General features: G+C 34.7%; 1 protein-coding gene and 1 pseudogene across 1 annotated transcript; both read right to left on the bottom strand.

Annotated features, from left to right (window-relative positions):
* Positions 1-459: 459 nt before the first annotated feature.
* LOC120160392 (uncharacterized protein YnbB-like) lies at positions 460-5,484 on the bottom strand. The gene is made up of 12 exons (XM_039170808.1): positions 5,297-5,484; positions 4,423-4,536; positions 4,093-4,203; positions 3,938-4,000; positions 3,722-3,835; positions 3,496-3,645; positions 3,044-3,121; positions 2,744-2,965; positions 2,556-2,642; positions 2,238-2,357; positions 1,130-1,222; positions 460-1,002 (listed from the first exon to the last, which is right to left on the bottom strand). Exons 1-12 carry the CDS (start codon positions 5,411-5,413, stop codon positions 874-876), a joined length of 1,398 nt encoding a protein of 465 aa, XP_039026739.1. The 5' UTR covers positions 5,414-5,484; the 3' UTR covers positions 460-873.
* Positions 5,485-9,753: 4,269 nt separating this feature from the next.
* LOC120160390 lies at positions 9,754-13,268 on the bottom strand (annotated as a pseudogene).
* Positions 13,269-19,908: the final 6,640 nt, after the last annotated feature.

The following is a 19,908-nucleotide window of genomic DNA, read 5'->3' as shown; positions in this document are numbered from 1 at the left end:
CCTTCCACACGTGGCATCCAACTCAGCGAAAACACGGGTAAAGCGCGTCCCCGGGGACGCACCTTTGCCAACTCAGTAGAAAGGGTGCTACTTCTGGAAATATTAGTCAAACGGTATCAGAAAAGTAAAATAAAAAAAAAACGGTGTCAGTTATGTAATTTAACCCTCTCCGTTGATATCACTGGATATCCTGTCCAATGGGATGATGTTTTACCTTAATAATTACCCAAGGCTTCTACAATAATTATTAAAGGTGTTGATTTTTTATTGAAAAATCTATATTTACAATTTAATAAAAAAATTAAATCAGTATGATACATCAGAATTCGTTGTTAAAAAACTACACTTCTAAACAAATTGCATTAGCGGGGATAGCTTAATTAGAAGAGCGTTAAATTAAAGATATGAAAAAAATGTGTTTGATCAACATTCGTCACATTTGTTTCAAGTTTTTAAAAAAACATTTATCAAAATTCGATCTTACATTCATTGTCTTATAGTTAAACATACATGTACTCCGAAATGAACATTTAAAGTTTGTACAGCATTCATGTCCAGATTTTTTTGCATCCAAAATTTGGAGATAGTTCCGAATGATAATGAGCCATAAACAGTTATCTCAGAAGGGTGTCACCAAATCATTATTTACTTGTGTTCTTGTTCGGGAATGTTTCGTATAGCTTGAGTAGCGAGTTGAGATGCTCGTTTAAATAAGAAACGACAGTAAAATGGCGAAGAACGAAAAAGAATGCCTTATTACCTCAAAATATCCGGATCGACCGAGCTTTAATTCCATATTTAAGTAAAACTTTGGCAATAAGCTCTGCTGATAATGGCAACAAATGTCCCAACTCCGATGCCAGCCTTAGAAGACTACATGCCCTTTGATGAATAACAATGAAACACATTTGCCTCGTATGTTCTCAAACTTCGATTTTCATATGAGAGAGATTTCAGAACATCACCCAGAACTAGTCCCCATTGAGTCCAGTGGGTACCACCCTAAATACGAGTTGATTCAAGTGAATTTATGATTCAGAAGGACAAACATATTAACCGATAAATTTACAGGTTTCAGTTGTGATAACAAATATAACAGACCAGACATGGAATCTCATTGAATATAAACCTGGCAAAACACAGCGTATGGTTCTCTTAGAGGTCCGTCGCATGAGAGTTCACTTGTACTCCCATCGATGAAGGTTCCATCAGCAAATATAACCTGATAAAGTATAGGTGCAATTCTCTATAAGTAATACAAAAGGGGTAGAAAGAAAAAAGAATACAACTTTTTGGTAACCTTTGGTAACGGTACTTAAAAGCTCTAATTTGGTTGAATTGGACTACTTGTTTAACTTACGACCATGATAAGCCTAAGAATCGGGATAATGCTCAAGTTCAAGCAGTCCACAGTATCAGTGCATGACTTAGTCAGGCCCTACTCTGGAGCAGCAACAACTATCTTTTTGGTTCTAATTTGCAGCAACAACAATTATCTTTTCAGTTTTTATTTTCTTTGAGTTGATTCTCAAATATTTCAGGAGATAGTTTAGACTCTCTTATTGTATAAATACTGCATATTATTGGAATAATAGATCATCATTCTCTGCACTTTATGGTAACAGAACTTTCGATCGTGGCCTCCAACACCCAGCCCCTGTGGTAATCAATTCAGATGCCAACACTGTCCAAATCATTCAGTTCTACCCGCTTTACAACTTCCAATTTCACGACTTGGAAGGCTTTGTTCACTATACTTGATCAAATAATAAACCCCGAAGTCAGAATTTCATAAAAAAAATCCTTAAAAAATCTTGATCTCTCTTTTAACGAGTCCTAATGGTTTCAGTCTCCCTTCAACGAGCTGAGCTACCCAAAACCCTAAAGGTCATTCCAAGAATAGGGGAAGGCGACTACTAGCATTCCCATTAATCTTCCTATGACTTGATCACAAACAAGGATTCATAACAGGCTAAGGCGTCGGAGGCTATGATAGAACTTGTTAGAGTTTTGTTATCTCAGGATATCTATCATAAAGGTGCAGAGAAATGTAGGGGAATGAATGATGATCTATTATTCTAGTAATCAATAGTATTTATACAATAAGAGAAGCACTCACCACCGACATTTCTGCACCTTTATGGTATCATAAGCTGTAAAAGATAAAGTGGAGGTAAAAGATACCAGCTATACCAAATGAAATAAAAGATAAAGGTCGAGGTAAAATATGATCCGACCTCTGATGCATATCCTGCAGTTGTACCAGGAACTGGCTTGGTGAATGAACCTACGGGGGAGCTTCTCTGTACAGCTTCGCAGAAAGCAAGGAGAAGTTCCCGACTTCCAAGCTGCACTGCCTGAAAAGAAGAGCAAAATGATATTTCCGTATGTTTTCATCATTTTGTAGAAAAAGAAATGTACAAAAAACGAAAATATTGATGAACTAACCAGAATGTAAAACCATTTCTTAAAACAATGATACTCTTATAATATAACATATCTACTATAGAAATGCGAAAAAACATAGGGTAAGAATGAGCAGTCAGAAAGCAAACCTGTACTGTATCATTCCGGGGGACTCGAGGAAGAGGCTGCACCTTATACCCTTCAGAAGCCATAACTTCAGCAACCAGAAAGGTTCCCTGGAAATAAAGAAGTATACGTGTTTTTGATTGCTGCATAGAAGGGAAAAAGGGAATAATAAATAAACAAAATTAGTGGGCTAAGAAACATGCTCATGCACCTTAATTGCCTCGCCAACCAATTGGGGTGCAAGAAACAACCCCTGGAAAAAGGCACGCATAATATCACCGGGTGTTGCACCACTGTCAACTCCTAGGCCTGGTGCTGATAAACGAGCTGCTGCAGCATCAACCCATTTTTTACTACCAGCAACATATCCACCACATGGTGCGATGGTTCCACCGGGATTCTTTATCAAACTTCCGGCAATCAAATCTGCACCCTGCCCACCATTGAAAACCACGGTTACCCTTCTTCAGAAAAAAGAAAAAGAAAAAAAGAAGTGAAATACTCCACCTACCACCATCGGAGGCTCAATGCTTTCCACAAATTCACCATAGCAATTATCTACCATGACCAAACAGTTAGGGTTCTGCTTCTGTTCAAACAAAAGAGAATTGAGAGGGGACATCAACTGGGTGAAAGTAGTACGATTTCCAAGCTAAAAAGAAAAACAGAAAATGATTATAACTAAACAAGATGCTAATGCATAAAGAAATTTCAAGACAATATCCCGTCTCTTTTTTCTACAAAATTTCATTTTCCACCTTTCAGACAGGAGAATAATGAATAAGTACTTTAATGAACTAATAAAAACATTTCCATCAAAGCCAGACAATATAATTTGTCAGTGTAAGTTGCAATTAGGTCATCTCAAGCCGAAACCCTTAGATTTTATCGCGGCAATGAGGTCATTTCAATGAATAAATTCAATCGTGTTCCCATCATATTTGCAGAATATGAACAGTTTACCTTAATTATCTGTATTGCTCTCCCTATCTCTTTTACACTTAAACTCCGACGCCATGAGTAACCACATGATCTCTGTATGAGAGCACATTTTGTATGAGGTTTCAAAGAACTGGTGAGTGCATCCCAGTCAAGTCCACCATCTTCGGTTAGCTGTAAGAAGACCAATTTCAGAGCACATTGATAACCAGAAGCTGAAATTTATTAGGTGTAGTTATTAGAAGCATACAGGAAGTTCCCGATACAACACTCCAAAATCTTTCAGGGAACCCACTCCATGAGAATCCCTCTTTCCAATAACTTCCTCTAAGGTGTCATAAGGTGAACCAGCCACTGCCAAAAGCTGACAATCAAATTAATCCCAAGCATATTCTATTTGAATAAAAGCTATTGAATATCGTATAACTACCAAGGTAGTGCAGAACTATCAACCAAGATAGCTTACCTCATCCCCTGGCCTTAGAAAAGCAAACAGTGCACAAGCAATAGCATGAGTACCTGAGAAGAACTGGTGGCCAAATGGCCAACAGGATTTTTAAGAATTAGTGATAACTATAAAGAATTCATAATATCCAAATGTTGAAGGCACATAGAGAAAACCTGAGAACGCACTATTGCTGACTCAGCCCCAACAATTTCCGCAAATGCTTGGTCTAGAGCTTCTCGTCCACCAGCTTCATCATGACCATAGCCAGTAGACCCAGCAAAGTGCTGGTTACAAAATAAGCATATTAATAAAGGCAGCACGCCCTCCAGCATTATTAACCGATTGAAAAATACATGTTATAACAGGCCATGCATATCCATACATGGATATACAATTATATGTTCACATGTATACATGTACAAGGCCATAAGATACCTCAAAGATTCTAATAACATATTTAAGCAGAATATGGTTTCTCAACTGCAAATAAATGTGTAACTTACATGAGATCCAACCCTAGCATTTTGAAAAGCTTTAAGAACACGGGAGGAATTGCAAGCGACCAGATTATCAACGGCCCTAAATTCAGAGCACAGAGAATCTGCAGCTTTTGCAACCTGCAGTGCAGATAAATAAAGCAACTCTATGGGTTAAAACTACAAATTCTACAGTTCTACAGCATTCAAAACTTGAACTGGTGCTAACACTTCAAAGTACACGAAAGTTTCAGTGCTCATAGCAAAATAAAATGGAATATACATCAATGCCAAGGGTTCACATTCCCAATCCATCTATAAAAGCTTCATAAAAATGCTTGGCTAATAGTTTTACAGCAATCGAAACTAGAAATTTAAGCTAACACTTCAATCTCTGTAAATACTTGAATATATATCTTATTAACTACTCAACAATGTACAAACTTTGTTTAGTTCTCGAGAAAAAGTTGTCATGTTATCTCATAACCAGACTCAGAATTCAAAAGACTCAAACTTGAATTCTCTTTAAACTTTGACTTGAATTAAGTGTTTCAGTTTAAACCAGGAAAAAATTTCCTTCAAAGTCCTTATCAATTATCCAAGAAGCAAAAACTTGGCCCAATAATGAATTCCCAATAAAACCTAGATTTTCTGATTATTTCCTAGGAAAATCGAACCTCAACAAAGTTTCATCCTTTCTCACTAAACCAGCAAAGAACTTTATCATTTTACAAGTTCATAGAAATGGGTTCTTGTATTTACACATCAATAGTTCCTAGCATGAAAAAAGGTGCCTTGAACTGGCTTTTTTAAAACTTCTTCTTGTTCCTCCCCGCCGCCCACTAAAATGACCAATCCAAGAAAAGAAAAACAGTGTTTATGGGAACATATATACATATACCTCTGGGACAAAAGGGTGGTCATAACTAAAGCTTGAACGGATTGCGGTGCATTTGGGTCTTGAAGGTGTGTGAGAGAGCGCAGGATAAGCAGGTGGAGCACAGGATAAGGCCAACATCTTCGGAAAAATTTGCACTGTTGGTGGAAGACTGTATTTTAGTGTCACTGTATCTTCCTTCAAAACCTAACCCCGCATTTCTTTTCGATGGGTTTATTTTGGAAATTGTAAAAAGGTAACCTATGATGGTTAAATTAGTGAAATATTATGTTTTAGGGTAAACTTCACTGTTAGTCACTAAATATTTAATATTTTCTCTTTTAATCACTAAACTTTTAAAATGTATATTACAGTCATCTATCAATCTTAACTAATAGTCGGAAGGATTCGTTTTACTAGAAGATAAACATAATTTAGTTTCAAGTTAATTCCAAGATTAACAACGGCGAATTGAAAAGTTTTAAATTTTTAGTCTTAGTTAAGATGTAAAAGGATTATAAAATTATGTGACGATTTAAACTAAAAGAAAGTAAAGAAAAAAAACTTTAATGATATTTCCGATCGAAGAAACTATCAAACAATGATAAAATGAGATGAAGATCTAATTGTAATATACACAAATTGAAAGGGTTGTTCTCAAAATCATGTCTTTTTTTTTGGAAAGAAAATTTGTGACGCATGGGATTTTACTTCATTCCCGTGCTTCTTAAAAAATATGAAAGCCCTTGTTGGCTTCAGTTCAACCACGTGCCTAGGGAGGGTAACCGGGTGGCCGATGGTCTGGCTGCTCTGGCTTGGGAGATTTCTGATAGTTCCTTTCTGTTTGCTGAACCGCCTGTAGGTACCCAATAACATTTTAATAAGGATGGTGTAATAGTTTTGAAAACTTTCATTGTATTCATATATATATATATATATGAACATAAACAGTGTTGGACGGGAGAAATCCACCACTATTAATAGATATGCACTACAATCTTCAAAACCTCATAGAAAACCAATTAACATAATTAGTAACATATATATATATACATATATTAATAGTTTAGAATAATTATAATATAATATTTATTTAGTAATTTTTAATCAATTAATACAATAAATACACTCTATAAATATAATTACTCGAATTAAATACCTAAATAACAATATTCTCTTTTATCAATAAAGTCACTCGATGAATTCTTCCATAATAATATTTTCTTAATATCATTAACAATATTATATTAATTGTTGATGAAGTGGATCATAGACGAAGATGAACAAATATAATGATTCGAACAATGATGTAACTCCACTAAAATTACAGAAGAGAATGATATTGACTGGGGAAGAGAACTAATAAGAGATTCAAATGAGCCAACATACATTTTAATATGAATTGGTCAAAGTGATATTTAAACTATTATTTTATATAATGGTATACTATTCATATTCCTTCTCGTTTATAAATCGGATGATATTTAGTTCTTGAATGTGCTTGATCTTATACATTAAACTAAAAAAAAATTAAATTATTTGAGAAATTAAAATAAAATACATAAAATCAAAAAGTAAGGATTAAAATAATAACTATAAAATGGTAAGTATAAAAATTAATTTAGAAAGATAAAATGTGTTTTTTTCTAAATTAAATCTTATTGTTAAAAATATTATATATAGAGAGTGAATATAAGGTAATATGTGTTCAAAGACTCTTAATCATTTAGCAATGAAGGCTCGTACCTATACATACACAATACTCAAACTCAAGACTTGAAGAATTAACAAAATATTTTTTAACCATTTAGGTCATTTTTTGTTGTTGTTGGATAAATCAGAATTTATTACCCAAAATAGCAATGTTATGCTATAACAAATCAACCAACAAAGAGACAAAGCAACCTAAATACAAAAAAACCAAAGATTGGTTAGACTATACCCCAAGCATTACAAAGCAATTGGTTAGTGCTATCAAGTCTATTAATAGCTTTGCCCCTAAGTCTAATGCTAACAGTTTCAATAATGTCATTAAACAAAATATCAATCGATCTTTGCCGACCCTGGAAAATACGTTGATTCCTTTCCTGCCAGATGAAATAGATAAAAGCGTTCCAAGAAATCTTCAATAAGCATTTAGGTCATTTAGTTCGTGCATATACTTATCATATTTTTAAGGTTTATTCACTATGTTAATTCTAATGCAATTTTCTTTCAAAGTGATGGAGAAAGACACAATAACTACACATGATTTGTGTGTGTGTGGGGGTGAGTAAGAGTGGGGGAAATTATTTCTCCAAGTGATAAAGGAAAGACACTAACTATTCATAATGTTTCTTTTTCTTTGTGGAAAATGTCATAAATTTAATGCACTCACTGCTTTTGCTATCCAATTTTTATAATCTTTACTTTTCAATGATCTAACTATTCATGACTTTGAATTGGTCAATAAAAATTGCAGGGGACACTAACAGAAGTAGACTTGAGGTCAATTAACTTTTTATTTAGCATAATACAATTATTAATTTGATTGAAATTATTATTATCCCATAATTAAAAAATTATAGATTTAAATATATTTATATTTAATTTAAAGATTGAGATCCAAGTACACTTTTAAATTTAAACACAAAAATTAAAAAAAAATTGAGTATGAAATTATCATAATAACATTATCAATTCTTCATATTTTATAATTTATTATACTTTAAAATAAATACTTTTTTGAATTAATCACTGGTATCCGATCTATTGATCAACTAATCCAGATCGAGAACTGCAAAGACGAGGACAAATTATATCTTCAATTAATAAATTATACCTTTCTACAACCAGCGATTAATAATAAACACTTTAACTTCTTACAATATTTTTTTACATAATGATAAACACTTAAGTTAATAAATTATAACTTTCTACATCATTTATTTTAAAAGGTACTTTAATTTTTTTTTTAAAATAATTTTTAAAATCACTTTCAATCTAACAATAACAAATTTGAATAACATATTATAATTTAGTAACTTCTAAGAGAACCTTAACTATCAATAAGTCAAATAATTATTCATGTTATTGGATATAAAATAAAATTTTAAAAAAAACTTGAATGTTCTTCACAACTATGAATTTTGTTTCTTCTTCCAAGTGAGGGAATGTATACATATATAATAAAGAAAGAGACAACATCTATAAATATCTTGTTATGTGGAAAAACAAGTCCTAAACTTTAATGCACTCGTTGTCGGCCATGGAAATATCTTCAGTCCTCCCTTTCTCAATTTTGTTGGCTTCATAGAGTGAATGATCGAATACTGGAATTGTTCAAACCCTGAATAAAACACATGAAATATTGGGCTATAAATAGCAGTCGAGAGAGGTAATGCTTCATCCAAACCAAAAACTGATTAGTAGTAAAACAAAAGAGTCCCAGAATGAAAGCATCATTTGTGATACTATGTGTTCTACTTGTTTCCTCTCCCTTTATCCCCACTTCCACCATGGCTCGACAGCTGATCCCCAACGGTAAATAACATCAACACTTATACAATTTTTCATTTGTATGCTGATTAGCCATTAACAGAATCAAGCACTAGCATATCTTCAAGAAGGAGTTTAGTGATCGAGATCGGCGGGGAATCAATAAGAATCGGATCTAAGTTGGCTAAAGAAGCACCTTTCGCCAAAACGTCGGCAACTTTGTTTCCATTACGAAGAACATGTTGGATTTGAACACACGAATTACGTCTCCTCAATTCATTGATATGCCATCTTAACGAGTGAGTTCCATTGTAATCCGACTTAAGAATCCTTAAGGCTTCCATACTATCAAGTTCAAGAATTACCTGACGAAAACCAGCATTCCAAGCGAAGGTAAGACCAACAAAGGCACCCCACAACTCAGCATCGATTATCAAGCATATTCCAATAAACTTGGAAAACCCAAATAACCAAGTGCCAGAACTATCTTTAGCAACTCCACACCGAGCACGACCATCAGTTTCTGTCCAAGCAGCATCAGTATTAAGCCTAATCCATGGGCTTGAAGGCAGCATCCAATGAAAAGAACAGCGGTGAAAGACTGCAGTTTTAGTCACCACCGGTTTGTCCATCATGCGAGCCTGAAGTGTTAACTGAACAAGCCGAGCACTGCGCTCGATTATCGTCGCAACCCCTTCCATGGGAGCATCAAACACCTTTGCACGTTTTATCAATTTGATTATTATTGTTTTGGTTAAATTAACTCTTTATTTTTACTTTTCATTTAAATTAGTGTGATTTTAACATAGACGAGGATTACATCATTAAATTTTATGAAATTATTATGACGATCCACATAATATAATTCATGTATATTTCAATACTGCTAAGGTATAATATCACATCAATACATCGGTGCTAAGGACACTCGTGTGCCTGTATAACTTAGTTCTTGTTCTCAAGAAATAATAATGCAGTGAAAAAAAAGACAAATAAAATATTCCTTATCTGGTAACTGTGTAATCATAAATGAATTAAATCAACAAGAATGGAATATTTATTGTACATTACATGCAAATTTCGGATGAATTTAAGTGGTAGTTATCACTCAACTATTTTACATACTAAATATATTATGGATGAAAGTTTGAAGAAAAAGAACAGAACTGTAATAAGAGTAGAAAAACCTTCATTCAATCCCTCAGGATGTTTTCGAAGTATTCTCTCGAGCAGGCCAGCAAGGACAACCGAGTTTCTTAGCAGGATGTCCATTGGCTAAAATCACCAGGCAGGACTGATTGTCGTCTATCTTCCTCGAGGATTTACGAGTTGTGAAAATACTGCACTAGTGGCAGCATCTTCAGCATCGTCATCAGTACCAGAATTACCATCGATCATGCTTACACTATTATCGAAAGGCTCGAGTGGTGTCAACTGAATGGCTGGGATATGGTTTGTACTGTTATTGTCGGGTTCCATTAGTGCTGATGAAGTCTCCTCCAGCTGAAGAGCATATTCAAGATTCCACAATACATCTCCCATCGATGGCCTGTCAACGCCGTGTTCAGCCAAGCACTTTTCAGCTGTCTCTCCGTATTTCTTAAGAGAAGCTGGATTCACTTTCCCCACCAGGTTTGAGTCCATTATTTGATCCAACATGCCTTTCTTCTGCCAAGTCATTGCCCATTCCGCGATATTAACTTGTTCTCTCGGGAGAACCGGATTTAAAGCCGGCCTAGTGCAGAGAACTTCCATCAAAACCACCCCAAATGAATACACATCAGACTTCTCCGTGAGCTGTTGCCTTCTGAAATATTCAGGATCAAGGTAACCGAAGCTACCCTTGACAGCAGTACTCACATGTGTCTGATCTAAAGCTGGACCGGTTTTTGAAAGACCAAAATCTGCTACTTTGGCTACAAAATTCTCATCCAAGAGAATGTTTGTTGTCTTCACATCACGGTGAATAATGCTTTGGGCTGCACCTGTGTGGAGATAATGAAGTCCCCTAGCAGCCCCAATGCATATTTCAAGTCGTTGCTTCCACGATAGAGGAGGTAGATTTGTTCCATAAAGATGACTTCTAAGTGGTCCATTAGCCATATACTCATAAACAAGAACCATTTCCGATCTTTCATCACAATAGCCAATCAGAGAGACAAGTTGGCGGTGGCGAAGTGTAGACAGCATTTCGATTTCAGTACGGAATTCAGCAAGACCTTGTTCAGACCTGGGGTTACCTCTTTTGACAGCAACTTTAGTCCCATCTTCAAGGGTTCCGGTGTAGACCCTCCCGAAACCACCAACTCCAAGAAGTAGGCTCTCATCGAACTTGCTGGTCGCATCAAGGATTTCCTGGAAGGAGAAGAACCGACCCAGATTCGAGGAAGGCAACTTGATGTTCCACTCTTCTGCGATATAGTGGAATTTTTTGTCATGGTCAGGGAGTTTCCATATAAGGGAAAAGGTAACCATGAATGTCCTTGTTGAGTAGCTTTTGACTTCCTTGCAGCCAGACAACAATAGCAGACTCCAATTAGTGCCACTGCAGATACAACTCCAACAATACAACCGATTATTATCCCTGTCTTGTTATTCTTCGAGGATGATTCCGGAAGGAGATTCTTAACAGAAGAAAGTCCATCCAGGCTTCTGGCATCATTGCTGATTTTCATGATCTCCAATCCGTTCATAGTTGCATTAGTGATGTCTGCCATTGTATCTGGACCGATACTAACAGTCAAAGTATCGGATTCCACTGAAGAATTGAAGATAAAGTCCTTAAAGTAAGGCACGTTTAGATCGCCCGTCAATGTTGATAGATCTAGACTTGCAACAGCATAATCATCATTTATGTATAGGTTGAAAACCAATGTGTTGAGTGATAAACTCGCAACATCACAAAAATGAGCCCGTACTAAATGCCTGAAGTTCGGATCAACCTGGAAGACCCAAGTTACATTGAAGGTCATGGTGGTAACATTTGCATCACCCATGACTTCGGCAGTGGCATAGACCCAATTCGGTGCTGTTTCCGGTGTAACAGAAGCCGTATATTTGATAGAAGCAGGATTGACTGAAACATTCAGAGCAGAGCTGTTTACATGGAGATATTTCGCATCATTCTCCCATGTTCTTCCGAGTGTATCATTCTGAGAAGTGATCAATGGCCCTCCCATGTTCAACCGATAAACAGTCTCCATGGCGAATTCTGAAAGACCACTAACAGGAGCAGATGGATTCAAAGCTAATGCCTGATCTGGCAGGACAGCATCTGGGATGGAGACAACTTCGATTGCATTAACAAATGAAACCAAATTGTTCGAAGGAATGAAGGTAAGAGTCAATGCATCTGAAGTCACATTGATTGCATACTCCTTGAACAAAAAAGAACCATTATAATTCTTGAAAGTGAAGTTGTTCAAGAGCACGATATCATCTGTGACAACCGTTATCGGAGCAGACTTCAAGTCCTGGCCTGATTTCAGAAGAGGATAAAAGTAGAGCCGGACCCAATGCCGACCTTCTTTCTTGATATCGAACTTGTAAGAAGCAATGCCAGAGAAGATTCGAGCCGATTGATATATTGAAGATGGGACACTGGAATTAGAACTAGCAACAAAAGAACTTCCACTCTTCAAGGAAAGAGAAGAATGGCCTGAATCAGGAACATAAGTTCTATCTTGGAATGTAACACCTTTTGAAGAACCACAAACAATCAAGTAATTATCTGCAGGCGTAAATGCCGCCTGTATTTCATAGCTCGGGAACTCGAACAACACAACAGCTAAAACCAAAGGCACCAAATACCCCATTTTCATCTTCAACTTTTTTCAATAACTCAATGTCTAATACAATTTCAGTTCTCTAGTTCCCAACTCAACAAACAATTAACAAAAAAGAATCATAACACTGCCTGCCAAGAACCAAGTAAACTAAGGTCTAAAGAAACCCCAAAATCCCACAAAACTCCAAAAGAATTAACCTAAAAAAACTCCTAATGATTCATTTGCAACCCCTCAAAGTTCATATATTTCCAAGACTGAAATCTAATTAACATTACAACACAATGCAAATACATAAACTTTACTTCAAAGATCAAAACTTCATCAAATGCCCTTACCTCATAAATGAAGCCAAAATGGGAAACAAGCAGCTATTCACCGAAATGGGGTTTTTGAGTTTGAATTCTTTTTGAATTTTCTCGGAAAGAAACTCCAAGTTGAGATAACATGAATGTCGCCAAGAAAAAAAAAATAAGAATCCTTCAAAAAAATAGAAAGTGCAAGCTGCTTCGGCAGTACATATAACCCAACTTTTCCAGGCTGTTGATTAGGCTGTCATTACAGAGAAAACTAAGATGACCCCACTACTAGTTTAGAAGAAAGAATAAAGAAAATAAATATGGTGAATTTTCAATGTAATCTGAAGCAGCCTGGGAATGTATCACTTCCCATGAAAATACAGCTGTTTATCTCTCTCAAATTCAGTATATGAAGAGAAAGTGAGTCCTGGAAGTGAAGCTATTACTGTAAGCTTGACATGATTAAAAAGAAATAATTTTTAATGATAAATTAGATGAACTGGGAAAGGAATGGTTAATGTTTTGAGACCGAACGACCAAAGGGGACCCATTTTTACGCGGCTTTGGAGGTGACGGTGTTTCGTCTACAATTGAGATTGTTGGGACCGGTAACACCGGTTGGTGTGTTTAACATGTCTGTTTAACGAAGTTAACGGTGGGGGACATATAGATGTTTAAAAGTACAATTATAAAATGGAAATGGAAATGTATGCATGAAACTAAAAGGGTTAATTTCATCTGATTTCAATAAATTAGAACTTGAATTTTAAACTGGTAAGTGAATTTCAAAATAGGGTAAATTACAAATTTGATAACTGAACTTTACTCTCTCTTCTATTTTACTCACTGTACTTTAAATCTTTTCAATTTATTCGTTGAACTTAATACATTGATTTTTTTGTCACTCAGTCGTTTTCTCACTAACAATGTTATAAATGGGCTGTTATATAGATGCAAAACAATGTCTTTTTGGTGAACATTTTGTTTTTCTTAAAAATAACGTCGTTTTAACGTCGTTAACTATTTAACAACGGAGTAACCAAAAAATCCCAATGTATTAAGTTAAGTGAGGAAATTAAAAGCTTTTAAAGTTTAGTGAGCAAAATAGGAGAGAGTGTAAAGTTCAGTGATAAAATTTGTATTTTACCCTTCAAAATATTTCAATCAATTAGATCATTTTATCAACTATATGTTAATTTGAGCTTATTCATTTAATGTGATTTTATTTTCTAAACATGTATTGGATCAATAAATACTTATAAACACCTTATATTTAGGATGTTATTTTTTTTTATAAGATAACCAATATCTGACTTATTAATTAATTAATTAGAATCATGTAATGTAAAAATTGATTATGAAGGTAATTCTCTTAATTTTGTTTGTTCTATTTATATTAGCAGAATTTAAACTTTGTACCTTATTTAAGGAATTTAACCCCTTATCCTACTAAACTAACTAGTATCAAAGCTTACGAGGAAAAATCTGATTCAATTGAAATGGTTTTCCCACATTGGTTGTTTTAGTCAGTTAAGTGCTTGTAGTTAAATATTGAAATAAAATTATAATCTTTTAGGGTTACTCATTTAAAAGTATAATCTTTTAAGATAATTAAATAAAAGATTAACCTTTTAAACAAGTTTAAAAAAATCTAATTTTTATGAAGATTAAATAGAAGACTAACAATTTTTAGTATGATCAAATAATAACCTAATCATTTAAGGACGTTTAAAAAGAGATTTTAAAAAAATAAGATTTTTTTATTATAAAAAGTTTAGTTAGCGGCGCTAACTGAACTTTATGGACGGAATAGAAACCTAAACGGCCGTTAAATTTGGCGTGAAAAGGGTCCTATTATTATGTTTAAAACCCGCCGCATCGGCGCACATGGCCACTTTTTCTGGCGTCCCAGTCCCTATCTCTTTGGATTTTAAAATAAACGAGTAAATGAAAAATAAATATTTTTGGGTAAATCACACGGGTAGTAACTGATTTTTAGGGTATTTTTAATATTGCTTACCAATATTTTAAGTCGTTAGCTGTCTTTAGGAAATATTAATGTGAAGTCTTCTTCCAAAGAAGTCTTAATTTTTCAAATTTACAATTGTTTGTAAAAGTTGAGTTTTCGATAAACGAGTGGTTGTCAGTCAATTCCAAAGATAAAAAGCTCTATTTAGTCATAATATTAATATTGTTCAATTTCAAGTTGATATGATATAATAGTAATAGATCAGAAAGTTTTAGTTTTTAGTTTCTATTAGACAACTTCCTTCTTTCATCGTCGTTTAGTCGTTGTTTGATGATTTCTCCTATTAAAAAGATCATCAAGTTACTCTTCTTCTTCTATTTCTTTCCTCAGGTTCAAACTCGTCGGAAAATTTTTCAATCTCCTCCAATCTCAAGTGAATCCTAATCGAAACTAAAAGTTTAAACTTTTTAATATGCCACTATCAACTGTTGGATCATCTTGAAATCAAATTATGTTAATATTTTGGCCAAACAAATCCTTCCCACCATTGCGATTGATCGGTTCATCGAAAATTTGATCTTAGCGACATCTATAAAAATTGGAATCTTAGATTTTTTGTGAGAATAATACTTTAATGTATCATGTCAACATTTCTTAATAGTAACTAATGGGAGTGATCATAATGAAAGTGAAGTAAAAGTTTAGTTATTATAATGCAAGTTTTAAATGTTTAATGACTAAAGTGAAAGCACATTAAAAGTTTAATGACCACCAAATATAGGTTTCCCTACTTTTTTAATTCTAAGAATTTTTTTTATTTGAGGTACAATACTTTACGAATTTTTCCCCTTATTTTCTAATATTTGGCTGAAAATGAGTGGATTAATGTAAATTAATTAATTTTTATTAACCTATGTGAATATAAGTTAATATATGTTTAAAAACTCTCAATCATTTGAAATTAAATGCTCAAACAACCCTGTATACATGATGCTCAAGCCAAGACCTTAAATAATAATAATATTTCTTTAACTATGGATGTTACTTAATTTATGCTGTAAAATAAATTACGAGTCAATATAAAAAATTTGTTATTCCATAAAATTATTTATATTTTTTGATTAATCATTTTTTCAATTCTCGTCATTTTTTCCTAGTCTCATCTCACTACGCTTTCTTTTCTCTCATCGACAGTTTCTCTCGCACTGGCGCTATCACACACTGTCACTGATACTGTCACGTCTCCACATAAATAAGCTTCTTCAAGATTTGTTCTTTGTTTCCTTTGATTTGATGTGTTATCAATGGTTGCTTTGTTAATCTTCATTGTTTTAAATCTATGTTGATTGTCTGAGCATGAGGGATCTTAGTGTAATTTGGGGATTAAAAAATTAATTTATTAATTTTATAGAGATATAATCTTAAGAATCGAACCATGTTTGTGTTGAATCAAAATGGAGTAAAAATTCTAATTGATCGAGAAGAAGAAAAAACTCTTTAAAATAATCTCACAAAATTGAAAAAGGGAAGAACTCTTAAGAAAGCTTTCAAATGCTTATAATTAAGCTTTGATTGTTGGATGATAAAACTCAAATACAAGTAAGGTATTTATAAGTTACAAGAAACAATCTAAACCTTTCATTAAAATAAGCACTAAATAATCTAAACCATTGAAATTAAAACATGAGAAAAATACTTAATTTTCACCTAACTAAATTGATGTAAGCAGTGACATCAAAACTAAATTGATGTAAGCAATGACATCAAATTAATTTAGGTGTGAACTTATTTAGGCTAATATTGAATTTTCAACACTCCCCCTCAATGTTAGCATCCATTCTTTGAATTACGCCATGCTGACGACGGAAATGTTCAAACTTTCCAACACTCAAGCTTTTTGTAAACAAGTCAGCAATTTGCTCATCTGTCTTGATTTGCCTCATCTCAATCTCTTCTTGCAAAACTTTTCCCCTAACAAAGTGGTAATGTACTTCCACATGTTTAGTTCTTGCTTGAAAGACAGGATTCTCTGCCAGCCGAATTGCCGATTGGTTGTCACAATACAACGAAATTGCATAATCTACTGGTTGATGTAGATTATTCATCAATTGTATCAACCATGTACTCTCTTGAGCTGCCATTGCTGTTGCTCGATACTCAGCTTCAGTGGTTGACAATGATACTGTTGGTTGTCTTTTGCTACACCAAGAAATTGTTCCGGAGTCAAGCTTAAACACATATCCAGTTGTTGATCTCCTGCATAATCAGCATCACAATAACCAACTAACTTGCAGTCTTCACCTTTCTTGTTCAAAAGACCATAGTCAATTGTATTCTTCACATATCTCAGTATTCGTCGAACTGCTTCCAAATGAGGCTTCTTTGGATTTTGCATATACCGACTCATCACACCAACTGCATAAGAAATGTCAGGTCGGGTCAAGGTTAAGTAGATCAGACTACCTACCAATTGTCGATACATTGTTGCATCTTCCAAATCTTTTCCTTCATGTGCACACATTTTTATATTTGGTTCCATTGGCGTTGAAGTTGACTTGCATTCGAGTATTCCAAACCTCTTCAACAAATCTTTAGCATATTTCTGTTGACATAGAAATATTCCTTCGTGTGTGCGATCAACCTCTAAACCAAGGAAGTGCTTAAGTTGTCCAAGTTCCTTTATCTGGAAACGAATTGATAAATTCTCCTTCGTCTGAAGAATTTCTGCCTCATCATCACCGGTTATGATTAAGTCATCCACGTACACTAGCACGATAGCTAGCTTACCTTCATTGGCTTTGACAAACAAGCTAGAATCTGCAGGTGTTACTGAATAACCACTTTTCGTTAGAAATTCAACAATCTTACCATACCATGCCCTAGGTGCTTATTTCAATCCGTAGAGTGCTTTTCGCAGCTTACACACATATTCAGGATGATCTTGACTCTGAAAACCCATTGGTTGGGTCATGTAGATCTCTCGATCTAGTTCTCCATGAAGAAAAGCATTCTTCACATCCATCTGCCACAAGTTTCAGTCTTTGTTGGCTGCAAGTGCAAGTAAGACTCGTACGGTTGTAAGTTTCGCCACTGGACTAAATGTTTCATCATAGTCTAGTCCATACTGTTGAGAGAAACCACGAGCTACCAATCGCGCTTTGTACCTCTCGATTGACCCATCTAGACGACGCTTTATCTTGTAAACCCATTTGCAAGATATGGGTTTCACATCTTTTATCTTTGGTACAATATCCCAAGTTTGATTTTGCTTAAGTGCATCGATCTCTTCTTTCATAGCTGTCATCCACTCAGAACTCTTCGATGCTTCTTCGAACGTCTCAGGCTCCGTTGCTTCTTCAATTACGGTTGTATTGGCATATTTGGGATTTGGCCTTCGTATTCTTATTGACCTTCGGAGTTGAGATTGTGTAATTGATTCTTCTGGTTCACTAGGCCCACCTTCTTCGTTTGGTTGTTGATACACGCCAGTTTGCCAAGGATTCTGAGTCACTCTTTGTTCGACATCATCGCCATTTGGATTTCTGATTCATCTGAACTTGTTTGGAGTTGAACATCATGCTCCCCCATCTTTTGTTGTAGCTTGTCTCCAAATTCTCTCGAATCTGGAAACACCTCTTTTTCTGAGGACCACCAAGAATATGCTTCATCAAATACCACATTTCGTGTCGTGTAGCATCTTCCACTAATTGGATCACAACATTTCCACCCCTTTCTCTGGCTTTCATATCCCACAAAGATACATCTAACAACTTTCTTGTCAAATTTGCTCCGTAAATGATCAGGAACAAACACATAACATACACAACCAAATACTCGAAAGTAGCTAACTGTAGGTTTTATGTTCCATAGTTTCTCAAAGGGTGAAACAAATCCTAACCTTGGTTGAGTAAGTCTGTTGATCACAAAGGCTGTAGTCCTCATTGCTTCGGCCCAAAACCTTCCAGGTACATTCTTTGCATGTAGCATACTTCGACAAATTTCTGCAAGATGCCGATTTTTTCTTCCCGCTACACCATTCTGTTGTGGCGTGTTGGCACAAGTGTACTGATAACGTATTCGACATTCCCTTAGGTATTGAGAGAACTCGTTTGATCTATATTCTCCTCCGTTATCTGTGCGCAAGCAACATATCTTATTTCCCACTTCTCCTTCAGCTGAGTCTCTGAACTCTTTAAACTTTGAGAAAGTATCAGATTTTTCTTTCATAAAGAAAACCCATACATAGCTGGAGAAGTTGTAACACCCCAACCCGTATCCGACCCGGATACGAGTCCGAAATGTCACATTGACTTTTCAAACGTTTATTCGTATAAAATATTGAGTAATTTAAAAACTTTTATAACATTTAACTTATTCAAAACATTTACAAAACTATTCAGAGCTTATACAATATATTCTTTTGATTACATGCCAACTAGAACTTTATATACAAAAATACGTATTATTCACCTATCTTCGGATCTGACATTCGGTAAGGAGAACTGACCTGTCTTGTTCCTCTTTACTTCTCTTTTTGCTTTCCAAACTTACGTGTGAAACAATCACACGCTAAGTCGATGACTTAGTGAGGCATATAAAACATATAATATTTCATATAACATAAAGCATACATAAACATATACCATCATTATCATAATCTCTATCCTTAGTTCACTATCAATATTCTTAACATTTATATCTTATAATTATATCCTCTTATATCAATTCTTTTACTCAACATATCATTCAATTAACCAAGCCATACTGACATCATCATATAAATCATCATTAGTCAATATCATTTAACCACATAACATATACACTTAATCTATACATCCTCATGTCCTTGCTGTTAAATTTATCATATCACAACACATATTTGTTATTTTCTCTTGATTAACCCATGTACATACGTGAGAACTTAAGGTATATGAGTACATTGAGGTTGTGCACCACTATGCTGTCACAACAGCTCGTATAAATGTCCCGAAGGACCAGTCTATAGATTCCGAAGAACCTAGGTAATCAGTCCATATGTCCCGAAGAACATAGGTAAACAGTCCATATGTCCCGAAGAACATAGGTAAACAGTCCATATGTCCCGAA

This window comes from Hibiscus syriacus, unplaced genomic scaffold (genome assembly GCF_006381635.1).
Source record: "Hibiscus syriacus cultivar Baekdansim isolate YM2019G1 unplaced genomic scaffold, ASM638163v2 tig00111392_pilon, whole genome shotgun sequence".
NCBI classification, from domain to species: Eukaryota; Viridiplantae; Streptophyta; class Magnoliopsida; order Malvales; family Malvaceae; genus Hibiscus; species Hibiscus syriacus.
This window is presented reverse-complemented; position numbering and strand designations above follow the sequence as displayed.

Bases quoted from the DNA above. Each gene is read 5' to 3' on its own strand.
- LOC120160392 (XM_039170808.1), bottom strand. From the start codon at position 5,413: ATGTTGGCCTTATCCTGTGCTCCACCTGCTTATCCTGCGCTCTCTCAC. The intron at 2,358-2,555 runs GTTTGCTTTCTG...TCTTCTTTTCAG, and splicing joins CCCGGAATGATACAGTACAG to GCAGTGCAGCTTGGAAGTCG. The intron at 1,003-1,129 runs GTTTATATTCAA...ACTCGTATTTAG, and splicing joins CATACGCTGTGTTTTGCCAG to GGTGGTACCCACTGGACTCA.